This window comes from Diadema antillarum, unplaced genomic scaffold (assembly GCF_040938485.1).
Source record: "Diadema antillarum isolate AM-2024a unplaced genomic scaffold, OU_Dant_1.0 seq00001376_RagTag, whole genome shotgun sequence".
Taxonomy (NCBI): Eukaryota; Metazoa; Echinodermata; class Echinoidea; order Diadematoida; family Diadematidae; genus Diadema; species Diadema antillarum.
Window position 1 is genome coordinate 217,218 of NW_027272136.1, and position 17,832 is coordinate 235,049.

The following is a 17,832-nucleotide window of genomic DNA, read 5'->3' on the forward strand; positions in this document are numbered from 1 at the left end:
AAAATTTGTTTTGACAGACTTCTATAATATACCAAGAATCCATTTTTACAGTCACAACTCTTTGAGTAATAATGACTGCTCATGTTTCTCATAACAAAATGATTATAAGTAAATTTTCTTTGTGATGCCAACAGTTGTAGAATGAATGAAAGGTTCTTGTTTCCATTCAAAATGCAGTACATATTGTACAGGTTAATATTACATGATTTAGTACTCAGCTTGGCTAAAGATCAACTAGGTTTTCAATTACATGGTAATGTTAATTACTTGAACACCAAACAATTTACAATAAACTGCATCAAAATATCAAAATGCTAATGTGAGACAGCAAAGTCTATCTCCTTCTTTCCAGTATAAGTTTGTTATGTACATGTACCTCAGTTGGGTTAGGTTCTTAGACAGTCCCACATCTCATTAACTTGTATTCTATTTCTGTCCCACCATTCTCATTCCTTTCCCATCCATGTTATTCCTTCCCCATTCATGTTTACAGTTATCACCTCAGCTTGTTGTCACATCTGATCCTTTTGTTTATCATTCCATGTCTGCAGTTCTCACCCCAGCTTCTAGCCACAGTCATCCAGTGTGTTTTCATTGGTTGTCTTCATGAATAGGGTTCCTTCATTTTAGTTGGTCTCTTCCATTTCTGCTACTCCTATTGGTCCTCTTAGTTCATTTAAATATGTAAATATGTAAATACAGTTTATGCAGATCATGTTCATGATGTTGAGTTTTGCTGAGGGCAGGTCAGCCTGAAAATAAAGCAGTGTGCTCCTCAGGACTTGAAGCGTGCAGGCCTCATGTTTACAGTCTGTGTCCCTAACCCTGTAGCTATCTTACACTAACTTAAGGTAAATGGCTTTGAATCACCTGAGTTGACAGAGGATATCATCATGGGTGGGAGTTGGCAAAGGCAAAAATGATGGGGGGAGGTTGGAAAAGAAACATTCTTCTTGCAGCCAGACTGATGGCTCATTAGGTGACCGATTTTGCTGTTTCATCATACAATTTGTATGTTATTGGTGTTGAAAATATTTTGTCATTTCGTTGGTGATGTTTACAGCAGAGAGAGTGGTTTTATCTTCAAGCGGTTGAAGACTCCATAAATTTTAAGAGATAGAATGCAAAACGCACTTTCACATTTCAGTTTGGGATTGGGCAGCAATTTGAAATGACATTTTGATGCACCATATTCTGACACAATATGAGAAACAGTTTGCCTTAGAGGTAAACAACTAAATGGGAATGATGAGATGTCATGACACATCAAAAAAAGATATCGTGAAGTTGGCTAGCCTGAGCCATTGCATGATCAGCCCCTTCACAGACAGTAAGCCAGCCACTGGGGACAGACTCAATCCCGTAGAATGCACCTGCAATGGCTCCTGCCATTGACCCTATGGTGTCTGTGTCCCCGTCAAGAGCGATGGCATACATCACGGTGCGCTCGAGGGCGCAAGACAGGTCGATACCCCTCACAGGTTTCTGGCAGCGGAGGAAGGAGTAGACAGCAGCTGGGACACTCTTGTGGGCTAATATTTCGTTTCCTGGGGTCAACATTGGAAGAAGGTGTGACAATTAGGTGCAGGGTCAGAACTCACTTGACTTTTTAATGTATCATCAGATTTCTCTCATTCTTTTTAGCCAGTGTCATAATTCAACTTCCCAACATTTCATAAGGCATGATGGTGACCAGTTGGGGGAGGCATTGATAAGTGAAGCTGAATGACTTTCTCATGCAGCCACTGGTCATCTTGACCTTATGCACTACCACTACTACAAAAGTCTACTGGTCACAAAGCCTTATAAATTTGTGACAAAATGTCATGAAATCAATATAACTTGTTGAGATGGCACTGTTGGTGCCCTTTGCTGATGACTGTTAGTCGCTTCCAATGACCAACATAGGTTCAGTATCATCTGCAAGCATGTAAACTGTTATGGAGTATGTGTGAGAGAGTGTGTGTTAGTGAGTGCGAGTGTGTTTGTGTGTGTCTTTGTGTGTGTGTTGTGTGTAGTGTGTGTAGGACAAGGATGAACCCTAGTATAGGGCCTGAAACCCAGGCTGCATGAAGTGAGGTGGGTTCTTCTATGCTGCATATATTGCCACTTTCTCATAACTCGGGAATTCTATAGTACATATGTCTTATCGGAGGAGACAGTATGACTAAAACACCAGATAGCTCATCTGGACCCATCAAGCATCAGAGCCCCGAATCTTTGATTTTGCACGGCTGACATGCCATTAACTCAGACCCCGTTTACAGTGCGGGGCTGGGCCGAGCCGCCGCCGAGCCCGGCCTCAATTGCGGGGCCGAGCCCCACAATTTTGTCTGTTTACAGTGCCGGGCTCGGCCCAGGCTTTTAATTCAAACCTTTCGATATTTTGTCGTAGTGGCGCTCTGCTTGTAAACAAACACAATTTGGTATACAGTGCACTCCCGTTATAACGAAATGCTCGGGACCACCAGTTTTCTTTCGTTATAACGATTTCGTTATAACACCGAACAAATACAATATAAAGCGAAAACAAGGAAACCACGCATATTAAATCATATTCTGTTTGATGAATACTCATCATACACTGGAAAGCTACATGGAATGGGATGGTACCTTTTCAATTTTGTTTAAATATTTCATTTAAAAGAGAGCATAATGTTGTTTGTATTGTCATACATGTATAGAAAATGATGGTTTAGGATTCGGTTACAGTTCGCTATTCCAAAGGTTCGTTTTGTACTAAAGTTCGTTACTCTGAAGGATCCTTATTCCGAAGTTTCGCCATTCCTGGGATTCCGAAGGTTTGTTCATCTGAAGCTTCGCTCTTCCGAAGATTCGTTATTCCAAAAGTTCATAATTTAGAAGGTTCGTTGATCGGAAAATGAAATGAAATTCATCATTCCGAAGATTTGTTAATCAAAAACTGAGAAAGGTTCACTATTCCGAAGGTTCGTTGATTGGAAAATAAAATGAGGTTCGTCATTCCGAAGGTTTGTAAATCAAAAACTGAGAAAGGTTTTCTATTCCGAAGGTTCGTTGTTCCGAAGGTTTTTTAATCCAAAAATGAAATAAGGTTTGTTATTCTGAAGAAGGTTTGTTAATCACAAAATGAGAAAGGTTAGTTATTTCGAAGGTTCGGATATCTTCAGATGATTATAAGCTAGGTTAGTGGATTCACCTTTTTCTCTCTTGGATTAACAAAACTTTTTTTTTTATGTTCTGATTAACAAACGTTTGGAATTTCTATCATTTTCAGACTAACGAACCTTCGTAATAAGAACCATATTTCATATTGTCGGATTAACGAACCTTAAATTGATAACGAACCTTTGGATGGACTAACGGCAAAATGTTCGTAATAACAAACCCTATTTCGTTTCCAAACTAACGGACATTTTAGGTGTATCGGAAACTGTGTGTTTTGTAATAAAGAACCTTCAGAACAATAAAACGAACAGTTATTTTAATAATTTCAGATTACCCATCGGAAACTGTGCGTGACACACGGAGCGAACACACAGTGATGTGAAGCGTTCGCCCATGCAGAGAAGCTATAAATGCTTGTTCCACTACGTATTTTCGAAAGCGATCCGCATTTCGTTATAACGGAGCACATTTCTTTTGTTTTTCTTTGTCAGTGGCGCTCGAAAAAGACTTCGTTATGACCGTGTTCGTTATAAGCGAATTTTGTACCATAGGCTTTAATGGCGATAATTTTGGGACCAGAAGTTTTACTTCGTTATAACCGTGTTCGTTGTAACAAGAGTGCACTGTAGTCTGGTTTCCAGACCCTTTGCCAACTGGACTACGCGTCGCCGCCGCCTTTGCCGAAGGAAAAATCCTTTGCAGGACAAAACCACCTTAAACTATGCTAGCTGTCGACGTTGAGGGCATTAATATCCTGAATAGCGAAATAGTACAGCAGAGGGTCTGGAAGCCAGACTAAATTTGGTACCGCATTTGGCGCAGTTTGCGTTTACACTGAGAAAAGGCCGGGCTCGGCCACGGCCGAGACCACCTCCAGAGCGTGGCCAAATGCGCGACCAATTTTGGCCCCGCATTTGGCCTTTTGCGCGTTTACACTGAAATGAAGGCCAGGCTTGGCCGCGGCCGAGCCCGGCCTTTTTGCTCACTGTAAACGGGGTCCAAGCCAGCTCATTGCTCATAGCATGTATGTGTATGCGTGCACAAACACACACTCATGCACACACACTCCTACACACAAGATATTAGTGTTTGAAATGCTGTTGCTCCTACCTAACTCAGCAGCTATCCTCTTGATGTCTGCATTCTCCTTCAGAAGAGTTTTCATCAACCTCAACTTCTGGCAGTATACTTTTGCTTCATCCTGCTCAGGTGTACCATCTCCTTTCCTGTCGATGCAAAAGTTATGAATTTTTAAAGTTTTGGTGTTGGAATCGCTGGATGAGGAGACTTCTTGAGGTTATGGCATCATGTGTGGACACCAATACAAAGAAAATATAAAGGGAATTCCACAAAAATTCATTTTTCATGAAAATTACACATTCCATCAACTTGATACTGACATAATTATGTTAAGAGTAGCAATTATTCCCCCTGCTTTCTGAAAGCGGTTTAATAGTCAAGTGCTCTTTCATTATGCTAGGAAAGTGAATTTTTGCAGAATTTTCTTTATATTCTAAGACTGCATGACTAAGACTGCATGATGTGCAGATACCTGGAGACTTTAGCTTCAGGGGGAACAGCCACCACCTCCTCTTTCTCCATCACCTCTAGGAGCCTGTCGACGAAAGTGTTGGCATCAAACGATGACGGGTCTGAGTGGAGTGCCAGATGAACCGCCAAACACTGAAGGATGGCCCCATTGTAGCCCTTGGCATTGGCATGGGTCAGCTGGGCACTCTGACGAGCTGCCTGACATGTCCAAAGGATCATGAATAGGGGTAACTTACCTGGTACAGTCAAACCTGTCTATAGCGGCCACCCAAGGGAGACGGAAAAAGTGGCCGTTATAGACAGGTGGCCGCTATAGACAGGTAATCCAACTTTGTGTGCATTGCTTACATGTACATGTATCATCGTTGTATCCTTACATGTACATGTACATAATTGTATGTGAGTACGTATGCACACACAGTGTATTTCATGCATTTAACCATGCCGGTGTATATGAAATTGTTGCACAGTATAGTATGTGTATTGTCGTGAAGTAAGCTTAACAAAAGTGCATTATTATGACTGAATGAGGGATGAATGCCGCGGTGACTATCACCGAACGTTGCCCGCATGGCTACAAAGCAGAAAAACACGCTGAATTATCATCTCGGCTACGGCTCCTTAGGGTTTTTGGCTGCTATAGACAGGTTAAAATCTACCGCGGGAAACAAAATTTGTGGCCGCTGGCCACGTTAGACGGGTGGCCGCTATACACAGGGTCTTTAACAGGGCATTTCTCTCGGGGGGATTTTTCAGTGGCCGCTGTAGACAGGTGGTCGCTATAGACAGATGGCCGCTAAGGCAGGTTTGACTGTATATATAAAAGTGGCTATATTGAAATGATAACAATAAAATGGTAATACATCTACTACTACTACTATTACTACTACTACTACTATTACCACTATTACTACTACTACTACTACTATTACTACTACTACTACTATTACCACTATTACTACTACTACTACTACTGCTACTGCTGCTACTACTACCACTACTACTACTACTACTACTACTACTGCTACTACTACTACTACTACTACAACTACTACTACTACTACTGCTACTACTACTACTACTACTACTACTACTACTGATATCCCTGCTAAAACCACTGCTACTTTTAGCTACTACTACTTATATCACTGCTAAAACCACTGCTACTTTTAGCTACTACTCTAGCAAGGCACCTTGCCCATATTGCTGCTCTCAACCATGGAGTATAAATGGGTGCCCCATAGGATGAGCATGTTTATGTTGGTTGATCAGCATGTGCACGCCTGTGAAATAATGACCGGCTGGAATGCTCCCCACGAAGTGGAGAGTGAGCACTGTCAGTGCTGGTTGGAAATAATGTATCCAGTGACCAGGGTAATAAATAGTCTGTAAAGTGTATTGAAATTCTTGAGATTCTGATGGAATCCCATTTTCTTTGCTCAATTTTCCACTTAAATTCTTAACAGTGAGCTTTCGCAAGCACAACGCGGCCGGTAGTTGAGTGTGCTGTGTGCAAACTTTGCTTCTGCACATGATCAAATCCGAGAAACGTCCTGTCCTGGGGAAAACGAGAATGGTACTCGGCCAAAATACCGTTCGGTCCCTATGCTGGGCTGGATTCAACCAGCCAATCAGCGATCTTGTCGCTACGCCTCCATCCAAACAGGAAAGCGAAACTGCTTAGATATGGGGACGGGAGTCCAAGTACAGGGACTGTCACAGCCGATTGCTTTCGTGTACTCTCAGTCTTTCCGTCCTGTAACGAAAGCTCCCTATAAAGTCTGAAATGCGCTTTGTAAAAACTAGCTATTGTTATTATTGTCATCACTATGACTTCTACTACCATTAGTCGTAACATGATAATTTATAAAGTAACAGTAGTTTAAATAGTAGTAGTAGTCGTAGTAGTAGTTATAGCAGATCATCATCATCATCATTAGGATGAGCATAACTGCAATTACAGCATTAACCTATTGAGGACGAGTCCCGAATATACTCGGGCAGGTGTCTATGGGATATGTGTGTTGTAGCAAAATCAGGCCGTCCTCAACAGGCTAATGATGCTATCGAAATCATGAATATGCTGAAGAAAGTTTGTGCACTATGAAAAGCAATCAAAAGCATCTTAACACAGAAATTAACAATGCATGTAGCAAAAGTTGATGCTAGACACCTCAATCATTTGGTCAAAGTTGTCGGCAGGACACAGACCAACTGGCGCCACTCTCATGGCTCCTCCATTGCCATAGGAACCAGATCCCCCAAACTGTGTCCTGGCTGGCTGGTAGACATCATCAAGATCCTCCCCCAGAGGTTTCAAGATAGAGATAACATCAGCTCCATAGCCTCTGTTGGGACTCTGGATATATTCAGCAGCAAATCTGAAAGCAGAAAGGACACAAATCATTATTCACAGCATCAACACAAAAGAAAGAAAAGAATAAGGAGAAAGAAGAACAGGATATAACTGTTCAGATTTCACTATGGTCTTACATCTGATTAGATCTAGTAAAGTCTTTGAGTAATTGAAAGAAACAATTAAATAACTAGATATATCGCTACGGCTACTGATATGCCTCCGCCATAATGCATGGTTCTCCTAATAGGTCTATAGTACAATGTCTTGACAATGTGTGATGACAGTTTCACACAATTGGCAAAATATTAAAATGACAGGTTTGACACAAATGTGCTGAATGTTCACTTTCCTAGAACTAGGTTCAATTGGATGAATGATTGAAATGTCAGAGTGCAGGTGTTTGGGGAACTGATGATTTTTACTTGACTTTTGACCCTTTTATAAGTTTATGCATTGAGTAATTTTCAAGGTATTGAGAAAAAGTATATAATTTCAGTATCAAATGGGAAAATAGCATTATCTAAACCTGGCCTTTGACCTTTGACCTCACAGTTCCAAAGAGAATCACTGTTAGGTTGAACATGCATAAATATGTAAGTTTCATGATGATACCTTGAGTTACTTTCGAGATATGGAGGAAAAAGTGCAATTTAGCACTTTCACTTGACCTTTTACCTTTTGACCTTTGACCTTTTGGCAAGAGACTTCCCCAAAAATATATATTGGGCAATACATGCCATACATCAAGTTTAAAAAAAAAAAAAAATAAAAAAGCAAAAGGGAATCAATCCCCCCTGAGATCTCGGCCATCGATTGCACAATAACATCATGAAAATTGGCACACATGTTACCTGTGGCGTAATCTACCAAAATATAAAAAAAAAATGAAATTTTCATTCTTTATGACTGATATTAAGTGACAAAGTATACTCAGTACTGCTGTATTTACTCTCAGCATTTCTGGTTTAGGGCAAGTCCAAGATAACACGCGCGTGACGTATGGGACATTCAGAGACTTTTATGACCTGAAAAATGGTGTTAATGGCCTTTGATCTTATTGAACTTTATCATGGTGATTGATATCTAGGAGAAGTATAATCATGTAAAAAATGGAGAAAAATGACCATCACAATTATATTCCAGAAGAGAAAATATGTGCCGTTACGTATGGGACCAGAAAATTTTTGTTTTTTTGAACATTTTTTTCAACCTCAAGTAAAATCAGTTGAAACTACTCAAATACTGATCCAGATTGTCAAGGAAACAATATTCCCCAAATATTTACCATCATAATCATATTCAATCATATCTTTATATTTTTATGACCAACCTGAGTATGCATGCCCTTTGTCCCCCATTTGTTTAGTGTGTTGAGAACCATGTTTATGAGTATTTTGCAAAATAATTTTGCAAAATACCCATAAACAAATTTTTGCATAATTATTGATGTAGAATCAGTTGAAATTACTCAAATACTGATCCAGATTGTCAAGGGAACAATATTCCCCAAATATTTACCATCATAATCATATTTAATCATATTCTATATTTTTATGACCAATCTGAGTATGTAGGATGCCCTGTATTTTTATCAGGATAGTTACTACTAAAAGATTGAATAGCATTGAAGTGTTTACTTCCATTGATGACGGGCAGTTTGCCATTCAGTTTCGATAAAAACACAACTTGACACAAGAAATATTACGGTAATTTTAATAAATATGCAATACCTGCTGCGTGGAACCCCAGTAATCGAGTAGATATATGATGTCTGTCTAGCAATCAGGTCATTGATTCGAGTCACACCTCAGTATGTATACCCATGAATTTTGTCATGGCTACTTCTGAAAACTGAATAAGGACAATTTGTTTATCACTTGCAATAAAAAAAAAAAATGGTACAAAAAACACTAATTTGAAGTAACATCTTCATTATCATCACATACATGTGTTATACAATGCAGCTACAACATAGCTAGAGCTCTACATTGTGTGGTGAACAGTACCCAATATACTACAATGTAGTAGTTGAACTGCAATTTTTCAATCTGCTTGTGTATTCGGTTTCAGAACCCTTAAATCAGAGGTCTCTACTTAAAGGGACTGTATAGTTCTGGTTCAGATGGGAATTCTGATTTCAACTTTTACAAGATAATTAGCACTTCTTTTATGAAATATTTAAATAGCATACAATTCTAGGAGGAATTTAAAGTTAACATGACAAAAATCCGTTTTGAAATGGCTGAGATATCCAGAAACGTGGTGTCCTAACAAAAGATGGGTCACATTTTTTATTAAGACCACTTCATTTTACTTTGTATTTGTTTGTTTTTTGATATCTCAGTCATTTCAAATTGGATCTCCATCAGATAAACTTTGAATTCCTCTAGTCTTAGAATTGTATGCTCTTTAATAATTCATATAATTGGTTTCCAATCATCTCGAAAAATGTTGAAAACTGAATCCCCATTTCTACAAAAACTACACCATCCCTTTAATGCTGATTTTCATTGTGTATTTTGCCATCTCCCCCTCCCCCTTTCTGAAAATTGTTCAGTCAAGTACATGTATTGTTTCAAGTGTCTATAACTCAAAAGTAGCTGCAAAGTTGGGATGCTTTCTTCAGGATTATTGACCATTTGTGTACTGAGAGACCTTCCCAGCTAGCTACATGCATTCACATGCAATATGTATGAGGATGTCCCATACGTAACGCATTTGTCCCATACGTAACATTATTTCATTGCCTAATAAAAAATATTTCTTTTACTATTTTTTCTTCTTTCTATGTTATTTAACTTCTCTAAACAATAAATTAGAACTTTCCAAAAGGGCATTCAAATAACCTTAGCAATCTCAGAAAAAACCTAAAAAAAATGACCTCAATTTGTTACGTATGGGACATCTCATGATAGGACACGAGCTAATTTGCATAATCATTTGCATAATCCCTAAATTTTCATACCAAGTTAAACTATTTGATGAACTTCTTATGTCCACATATTAATCAAATATCATTTGCTTTCCTTTGAATAAATATTAATTTTTATAAATGTCCCATACGTAACAGTGTGTTTCACATTTATGCAAATGAAGCCCTTGAAATTTGCATAAATTTACGTAATATCATTTTTTCCTCCATGGAAATCAAAACTTCAACTCATAAGCTTCAAAATGATACCAAACATGTCAATATTGAGCAAAGATGAAATTTTGCCTTCTGAGGGGACCTTATCTTGGACTTGCCCTTTAATGGAATAGAATTTCTTAAAGATTCTCTCTAATAGGGTTCTGGGCTCCCTGCCTGCCCTGCCCCCCCCCCCCCCCCCCCCCCCCCCCCCCCCCCCCCCCCCCCCCCCCAGTGGGAGCATGGTGCCCATTTGTACAAATTCAGATCCAATAAACCTAGGGGCACTACCTGCCAAGTTTGGTGAAAATCCATCATGGGATTTTCAAAAAAAGCTGATAATGTGAAAAGTTTGCGCATGATGCACATGTTATATGATGAACAATTGCTATAGCTCACTTGAACCTTTGGTTCAAAAGTGACAATATCCCAAAGTTGCAGTTTCTCACTACTAACGCTGTTGAAAATCTGGGCTTAAATGTTTTCTTGATGAATATTCTTCTTTGTATCTTCATATCCAGAGAACTTTGGTGTACATATGATCGTAACAAAATTAAGAGATAAGTATTGCCTATTGGTAGGATGGTCAAAATACAAACTGATATCAATAAATGACAAGTACACTTGACAAAGGTATCCTTCACATCAGCTTAAGTTGTCAAATCAAGCAGACTAGATCAACATCAAGATGTCTGCTATATGATATGCACTATGATACTGATAATGCCCAATGTGGACTTACTTCTTGGCCAAATCGCTGCCATTGAGCTTTCCTCTATTATCAATCAGGGACTGTGCAACACTGCGAGCCATTGCTGTGTCATCGGTGTAGCAGAGATAATCTGTCAAAAACAGTTTTCACCCACAAAACTCTTTAAATTACTTTTTTTTCTTTTTACATGCAGATAGTACTCACTACACATATTCAAATATATACAAACATGGGTTTATTCAGTGACTGTTTGCAAAACTCATATATGTACAGGATCTCCCAACTTATTTATTTATTTATTTATTTTTTTTTTGGTCTGCATCCTCACCGCATCCTTCACAAAGTTGTAGTAGAAATATCAATGAAATGAATACTAAAGCATGTAGCAGTATAACAGAATTGAACAACTTCATTAGCCTTTGATAATCATCATCATCTATCATCACCACCACCACCTTAATTCATATGGCATTGTCATGAGGAAAATGAATAGCGTAATACATTGTATCATTTACATTTCTTGTACAGTGTACAATGTAAAGCGTTTCATGCTCTTAAAGACAATTGTATCAAGACAGTTGCTGGGTAAGGGAGAATCATTCTCTCTAGAAGAAATTGTGCTTATATAGTTTACCATCTAGACATCTATTATATTTAAAAACTGAAACACCCGAACTCTGCATTTTCAATGAGAACATGTTACAAACTGATAAAAATATTAGCTTCCTATTATTTTTACAAATTCCATACCCTTTTCTGTTATATCTGTTCCAATCTGTTGAAAGAATTGCACGAGTTCCTGGAAGGTGTTAGCAGGCACACCTTTGACCTCATAAGGTGCACCAAGGCAGTCTCCTGCCACTGCACTCACCAGGCAGCCTTGGAATCTAGAGCGGAGGCTTGGGTTACCTGCTGCCATCTTCAGCATGCTAGTTGCCAGTGAAGTCAAACTCTGCTATGAAGGCACTACCTTGATCTTCTACTATAGTCTGTAAATCTTGAAGCTAGCAGATGTACACAAACTATTACTGCAACCATAAATATAATAGTGATCAATAATAATGATTAAATGTTACATAACATAATGATAATAAAAAATACAGCCAACTGCATTGCATATCAGTTCGGGAAACCCACTCACAAGGGGGGCCCCTCCTTATAAGTAACCCGTCCCCCTTATAAGTAACCCCGTCCCCCTTATAAGTAACCCCCGGGGCACCCCTTATAAGGAGTCTCCACGCTTTTTTGCAATGCAACGCGAAAATGAAAGGACTGCGGCAATTCGCTTGATTATGTCCATAAAGCTTCACAAGTTTCCTAGTTACTCACGAAATTTGAGCAAAATCGGTTTGAGGCATCATATCTAAAATCATGGATTTAAATGCGATGTCCAACGACCCATGCGAATGCTGAAATGCGAGCGATTACTGGCGTGAGTGTCGCCAGGCGCGGCGGCGCGGCAATGCTTGAGTGCAGACGTGGCGACTGAGTACGGAGACTCTCTCGTACTCAGTCGCCACGTCTGCACTCAAGCATTGCCGCGCCGCCGCGCCTGGCGACACTCGCGCCAGTAATCGCTCGCATTTCAGCATTCGCATGGGTCGTTTGACATCGCATTTAAATCCATGATTTTAGATATGATGCTTCAAACCGATTTTGCTCAAATTTCGTGAGTAACTAGGAAACTTGTGAAGCTTTATGGACATAATCAAGCGAATTGCCGCAGTCCTTTCATTTTCGCGTTGCATTGCAAAAAAGCGTGGAGACTCCTTATAAGGGGTGCCCCGGGGGTTACTTATAAGGGGGACGGGGTTACTTATAAGGGGGACGGGTTACTTATAAGGAGGGGCCCCCCTTGTGAGTGGGTTTCCCGAACTGATATTCAATAACACTGTTACAAATAATAAAGAAGTACCAGTGGTATATTAATCATATTCTACTATTCACTAACATTGATGAGAATTTGAAAGCTGCTGTCACTGCTCTTCCTTTAAAATGAAGAGGCACAACCATTGTAGAAATTATACATTATCTTTAAAATAAATGGGTGGGTCATACTACATGTGTCATGTATTCTTTTGCGAGAAAGTAACATATTCTTCTGAAATATTAACCGAGATTTTGTGTGGCTATATAAAAAAAACCAAAAAAAAAAACAAAAACAAAAAAACAAAAGTGAGCATACCTACGAATTTGCAGAGAGGAACTTGGGAGAAGACAGATGATTTAAACATCAACATGTTATGAAAACTATGTCAACCATTCAAAATTGCCTCTACATCTGCCCGGCCTTGTTAGCATTTCACACACCTTGAAAAAAGTTGTCACAGACGAGTCAACTTAATTATGAACATCATTTTGCTTTTGATATTTACTGTAATGTACTTACATTCTGATGATCGGAAGTTTTAACTAAGGAGAGAAAGAGACTTAAGTCTTAACGTTAGAGAGTCACACAGAAAGACTTACTGTGGGACTACAGTACTGATGTGACGGTGTACCTCGATTCAGTGACTGATTGATGAAGAAGGCGTAACTGCTTGGTTACTTGGTTCTGGGACCACACAGGTGACGAAAATAACAAAACCACTTTCCAGTCGAACTGGACTTAGCTCGGCCTAAACTATGACTTACAAATGCAGCAGTGACAAGGCCATGCAACTCCGGACATGGACATCGCTCGAAAAGCAGTCATGTTAGTCTCTGTTCATGTTTTCTGCTTTGACATGTGGTGGCGCTAGATTTGTAAACACAGCACGCACTCATTTCTAGTTTATTCAGCTCCAAACGCGTCTGCCGTATCCACGGATACAGACATGCATGTAGACATAAAATTATATCTAGATCATGTCATTTAGACGTTGTGATGAGGAGCCATCATGTCTCTTGAATCATTCCAAGCTGCTCTAACTCTTGGTATGACAGGTAGTGCATTCGGCAGTAGAAATGAAGACTGGGGACATGCGGAATCTAGCGCTGAAAAACAGCGGGTAGTTCAACAGCTTGGTGGTGTCGGGGCAATTACTGTCGGCCCGCCCGCCTGGCCCGTACCCGAGGAGAGCGTCTTCACCGTAGCTACGGTTCAATCCGTGGCAACGGGCAAAACCGGTGGTGATTTAATCCGTGATATTGCAATGAGATACGCCGATAGTCTGGCCACCGACATGCACAACCGACCTATAAGTACCTACATGCTAAGGGAAGTTTCTCGCTTGCAGCCGGCCGATCTCGAAGACGGCATATTCCAAGATTACAACGACCACGCAACTCACTCCTCAGCAGCTCTGCGAGGCCTGTGTGCGGGACTGCGATACCACAAGGCCAAACACGTTCGGGAGCTAGTAGCAGCCACTGTCGACATCGCTAGGATTCTTCATCACCACCCTGTAGCCTACATGGGTGCAGTGACGGCAGCCCTGTTTACTTCATACGCCATACAAGAAAAAGAAATGCGAGAGTGGGGCGCGGGACTCCTGACTACCCTCCCCATGATTTTGGAGTTTGTGGCCTCAAGCGGCAGAGACGTCATCCAGAACATGTCAACATACCAGGTGCATACCTCAGCCAATGTCTCATGTAGAGCCTACTTGAGGGTTCATAAGTTCAACAATATGCTGTACAGACATACCGTAGATGCAACTCTTCCATAGTAGCTCTTACAACATACCAGTAATCTCTTCTTCTTCTTGTCTTCTTGTCAGTAGTCTGCTTCCTTCAACCTTGAAGATTCTTGCAGAACTTGGTGATAGTGTGTGTCATAGGGGTAAGGTGCATGTGCCAATAATTCACAGGGTGCAAGTAAAAACTGCCTTGAATCTAGCTGTTGCTGCCTTCCGTCAGCAGGAGACGAAAGGCGTTAACTGAAGAGGCCGTCACAACATCGTCAGGGAGGGCATTCCAGGATCTAACAGTTCTAGGAAAGAACGAGTTTTGGTGCTGTTGTGTCTGGGATTGAGGGATGAGGTAGCCTTGGGTGTTCACACCTCTGGATGGTCTGGTGGATTTGGTGATGAAAGCCTCACAGTTGAATGGTACAAGCTGGGTGTGGATCTTGTAGAACATCACAAGACGCAGATGTTCACGTCTCTGTTGTAGTGATGTCCATCCCAGCTCCTGCAGCATTGATGATACACTTGATGTATTCCGATATCGGTTTAGAGTGTATCTGGCTGCCCTCCGCTGGATCATCTCAATCTTGCTGATCTTGCTGATCTCACATGTGCAAATAACGAGATACAGGAATCTAGGCATATGTGTATTCCCAAATATAATTTGTTTGTGAGCTTTACTGCACAAAAATGTTATGACAAATACTTCAAATGAATAATTTTCATTTCCTCAGATTGGTATCATTGTTTGGAGGATAGTGTGAAAAATTAACAAAAAGGTGGGAAATAGGACAAGGATGAGATATATCGTGAAATATATAGTCGTATAGTCTTGCGCATACAATATGATATTTTACATTATGCAGTGAATATATGAGTTATATTGATACAGTGTTATGTATTACAACATGATTATAATGTGATATGTAATATAATAGACTAATATGATAGATTTTGATGTATACAGTATATTTATGACATTTGATATACCATTATGTAATAGGTTAATCGTGATAAATCTAATATCATGTTATATGAGAATACATCTTTTCAATTTGACAGGTGTTTGAACAGACATGGAGGGAGTATCTTCACATGCGGGGGATAACTGATGGGGAGCGGCAGCCAAATTTCCCTCGGAAATATGACATAAAGAAGCGTGACATGCTCTACCAGAGCTTTGCTCTCCCCAACAAAGAGCTAGGGTCAACTGGACTGGATGCAACTCTTATAGCGTATGTACAATTTGTTATGAAACAAATTCATGCACCAGAGGTCATTTTGGTGTTGATGAAAAATAAAATACAGAAAATTGTGAAACAGTGATGCTCTTTTAAGATTAGGAGTATATGAGAAATCCTTTGTGTTATGTTGAAGTACACAGAAAGTTGTGAAATAGAATGATGCTCTTTTCAGATCAGGATTATATGAGAAATTCTTTGTGTTATTTTGAAATACATCTTTACTGAATATTGCCATTTTAGTAGATTTCAGAAAACTATAAACACTTTATTTTTCTCAAGTATATTATCCTGATGTTACCTATACATGTACAATGTACATTGTATTCTAAATTGAATAGTTTATTCTCCTTACAGTTCCACTTAATTTGTATACAGGCAAATCCCTGTACAACTATTGAAGTCCTTGAGACTGGCTGCTTTCTTTTGTTATATCAAATTTCATCATAGCAAAACAAAATATAAAGATACATGTATATAGATATTTTTACTCTGCTGAAACAAAATTTCATTGTAGCCATTTTCGTTACTGAGGGAGTACCTGATTATTCCACTTTTACAAGTTTTTTTAATGGAGGTAGCCCATTATAGCTAGGGAAATATTTTAATGAAATCATATCCATCATTGTTCTCTTCTTTATCTTGACAAAAACTATAGATATGTTTGTAGCACTTGATGTTCTCTTGGTTCAGGTATGATGCCCTGCTGTCGTCGGGTAGCAGCTGGGAGGCTCTTTGCAACAACTCCATGTTCCACTCTGGCCAGGGAAAAGTGTCTGGCGCCCTCGCAGCCAGCTGGTGGGGCATTCAGCACGGCTTCAGTCCCGTGCCCTTGTGTAATTATAATCACGTAGAATTCAAAGATCGCCTGCTTGAGTGTGCATCCAAGCTGTATGAACTCAGCTGGTGATGGCAGTCCCGAGCTTCCATGAAGAAAATTCAACCATTGATGATACACTGCATTCATTTATACACTGCTCTAATCTTATAAACTCACTCATCTGTGTATCAAATGTTATACAACACCTCAGAATGATGTCGAATTGTGATTGGCCAAGAACATGTCACATGACATTCAATAGAAAATACCTATCAAACTCATTGAGAGTGACAGCCATACAATAGGCCCCTGGCATGGGCCTATTGCACGACTCGAAGGTACTATAGCACGGCTTCGTGGGGGGCTACTAATGCATGGCCGCTCACAGAGTTCTGTGGCTCACAGCAGCAAAGCGCCTGCAAACTACATTGTACGTGCTGGCCGGCTGCGCTGCGATGCGCTGCCGGTAAACAGACCAATCGCGGCGGAGTACAGTGTACTGCAACGTTAACGTGTACGCGCAGCTACTTTACCTAGCTAGTTGCATGTATTGCGGCCTACCTACTGCTGTGTTTTTAGTTTTGACTCTGATCTGCTACGTGGACCACAGTGATCCCAAAATCAAGACTTCATTTCAAGTTGAGAAACCGTAATTTGATTATTTTTCTGTGTTTTTATACAAAATCATTTTCGGAAATAGAGAAAGTCTAGACCTACTACTAGATCTACCGACATCTCAGGTAGGCTTAACAGTCGGGCCTAACTCGATCTAACGTTAGCGTAGAATGGGTATAGACCCTGCGGAGTTTGTGATACCGGTACCTGTGACTGTGTGGTCGAATCATGACGAGTGTTTGAAAGCAGTACACAGGGTGGTTTACAATTCTCAGCCTAATTGTTACATTTATTTTTGGGCCTTCCTGAGTTAGCGGTGACTAATTTAGTACTGTGATTGTGGACAAGGTGTTGTATAAAACGAATAATTTATGATTTTGTTCGTGCATTGGGGCACGTAATACCGCACTCGGCGCGAGATTCGCCACTGGTCTATTCAACGCGGCGCTACGCGCCTCAGTTGAATAGACCAGTGACTTATCTCGCGCCTCGTGCGGTATTCGTGCCCTATGCACTCACAACTCATAAATTATTCGTATACTATCCTCTGGAGTGACTTCATTCCAAATAGAAATATTAGTGCTATGCTACATTGTTGATACTGTATCAGTGATTGAGATCACACTTCAGTGCTGTACTTTGTGGTATATTT

At 40.1% G+C, this 17,832-nt stretch overlaps 2 protein-coding genes across 5 annotated transcripts; one reads left to right on the forward strand and one right to left on the reverse strand.

Annotated features, from left to right (window-relative positions):
• Positions 1-1,054: 1,054 nt before the first annotated feature.
• On the reverse strand, positions 1,055-13,596 carry LOC139708819 (ADP-ribosylhydrolase ARH3-like). Of its 4 annotated transcripts, none has more exons than XM_071620774.1 (7): positions 13,531-13,596; positions 11,647-11,924; positions 10,927-11,026; positions 6,872-7,079; positions 4,700-4,896; positions 4,258-4,373; positions 1,055-1,547 (listed from the first exon to the last, which is right to left on the reverse strand). In XM_071620774.1, the coding sequence occupies exons 2-7, from the start codon at positions 11,822-11,824 to the stop codon at positions 1,267-1,269; spliced, it is 1,080 nt and encodes a 359-aa protein (XP_071476875.1). In that variant the 5' UTR covers positions 11,825-11,924; positions 13,531-13,596; the 3' UTR covers positions 1,055-1,266. The 4 variants fall into 4 exon arrangements, with proteins under 4 accessions (XP_071476875.1, XP_071476874.1, XP_071476873.1 ...); XM_071620773.1 differs by having other exon boundaries at positions 11,647-11,900; positions 13,398-13,590; XM_071620772.1 differs by having other exon boundaries at positions 11,647-11,900; positions 13,366-13,590.
• Positions 13,597-13,775: 179 nt separating this feature from the next.
• On the forward strand, positions 13,776-16,655 carry LOC139708820 (ADP-ribosylhydrolase ARH1-like). Its single transcript, XM_071620777.1, has 3 exons — positions 13,776-14,447; positions 15,567-15,739; positions 16,439-16,655. Exons 1-3 carry the CDS (start codon positions 13,776-13,778, stop codon positions 16,653-16,655), a joined length of 1,062 nt encoding a protein of 353 aa, XP_071476878.1.
• Positions 16,656-17,832: the final 1,177 nt, after the last annotated feature.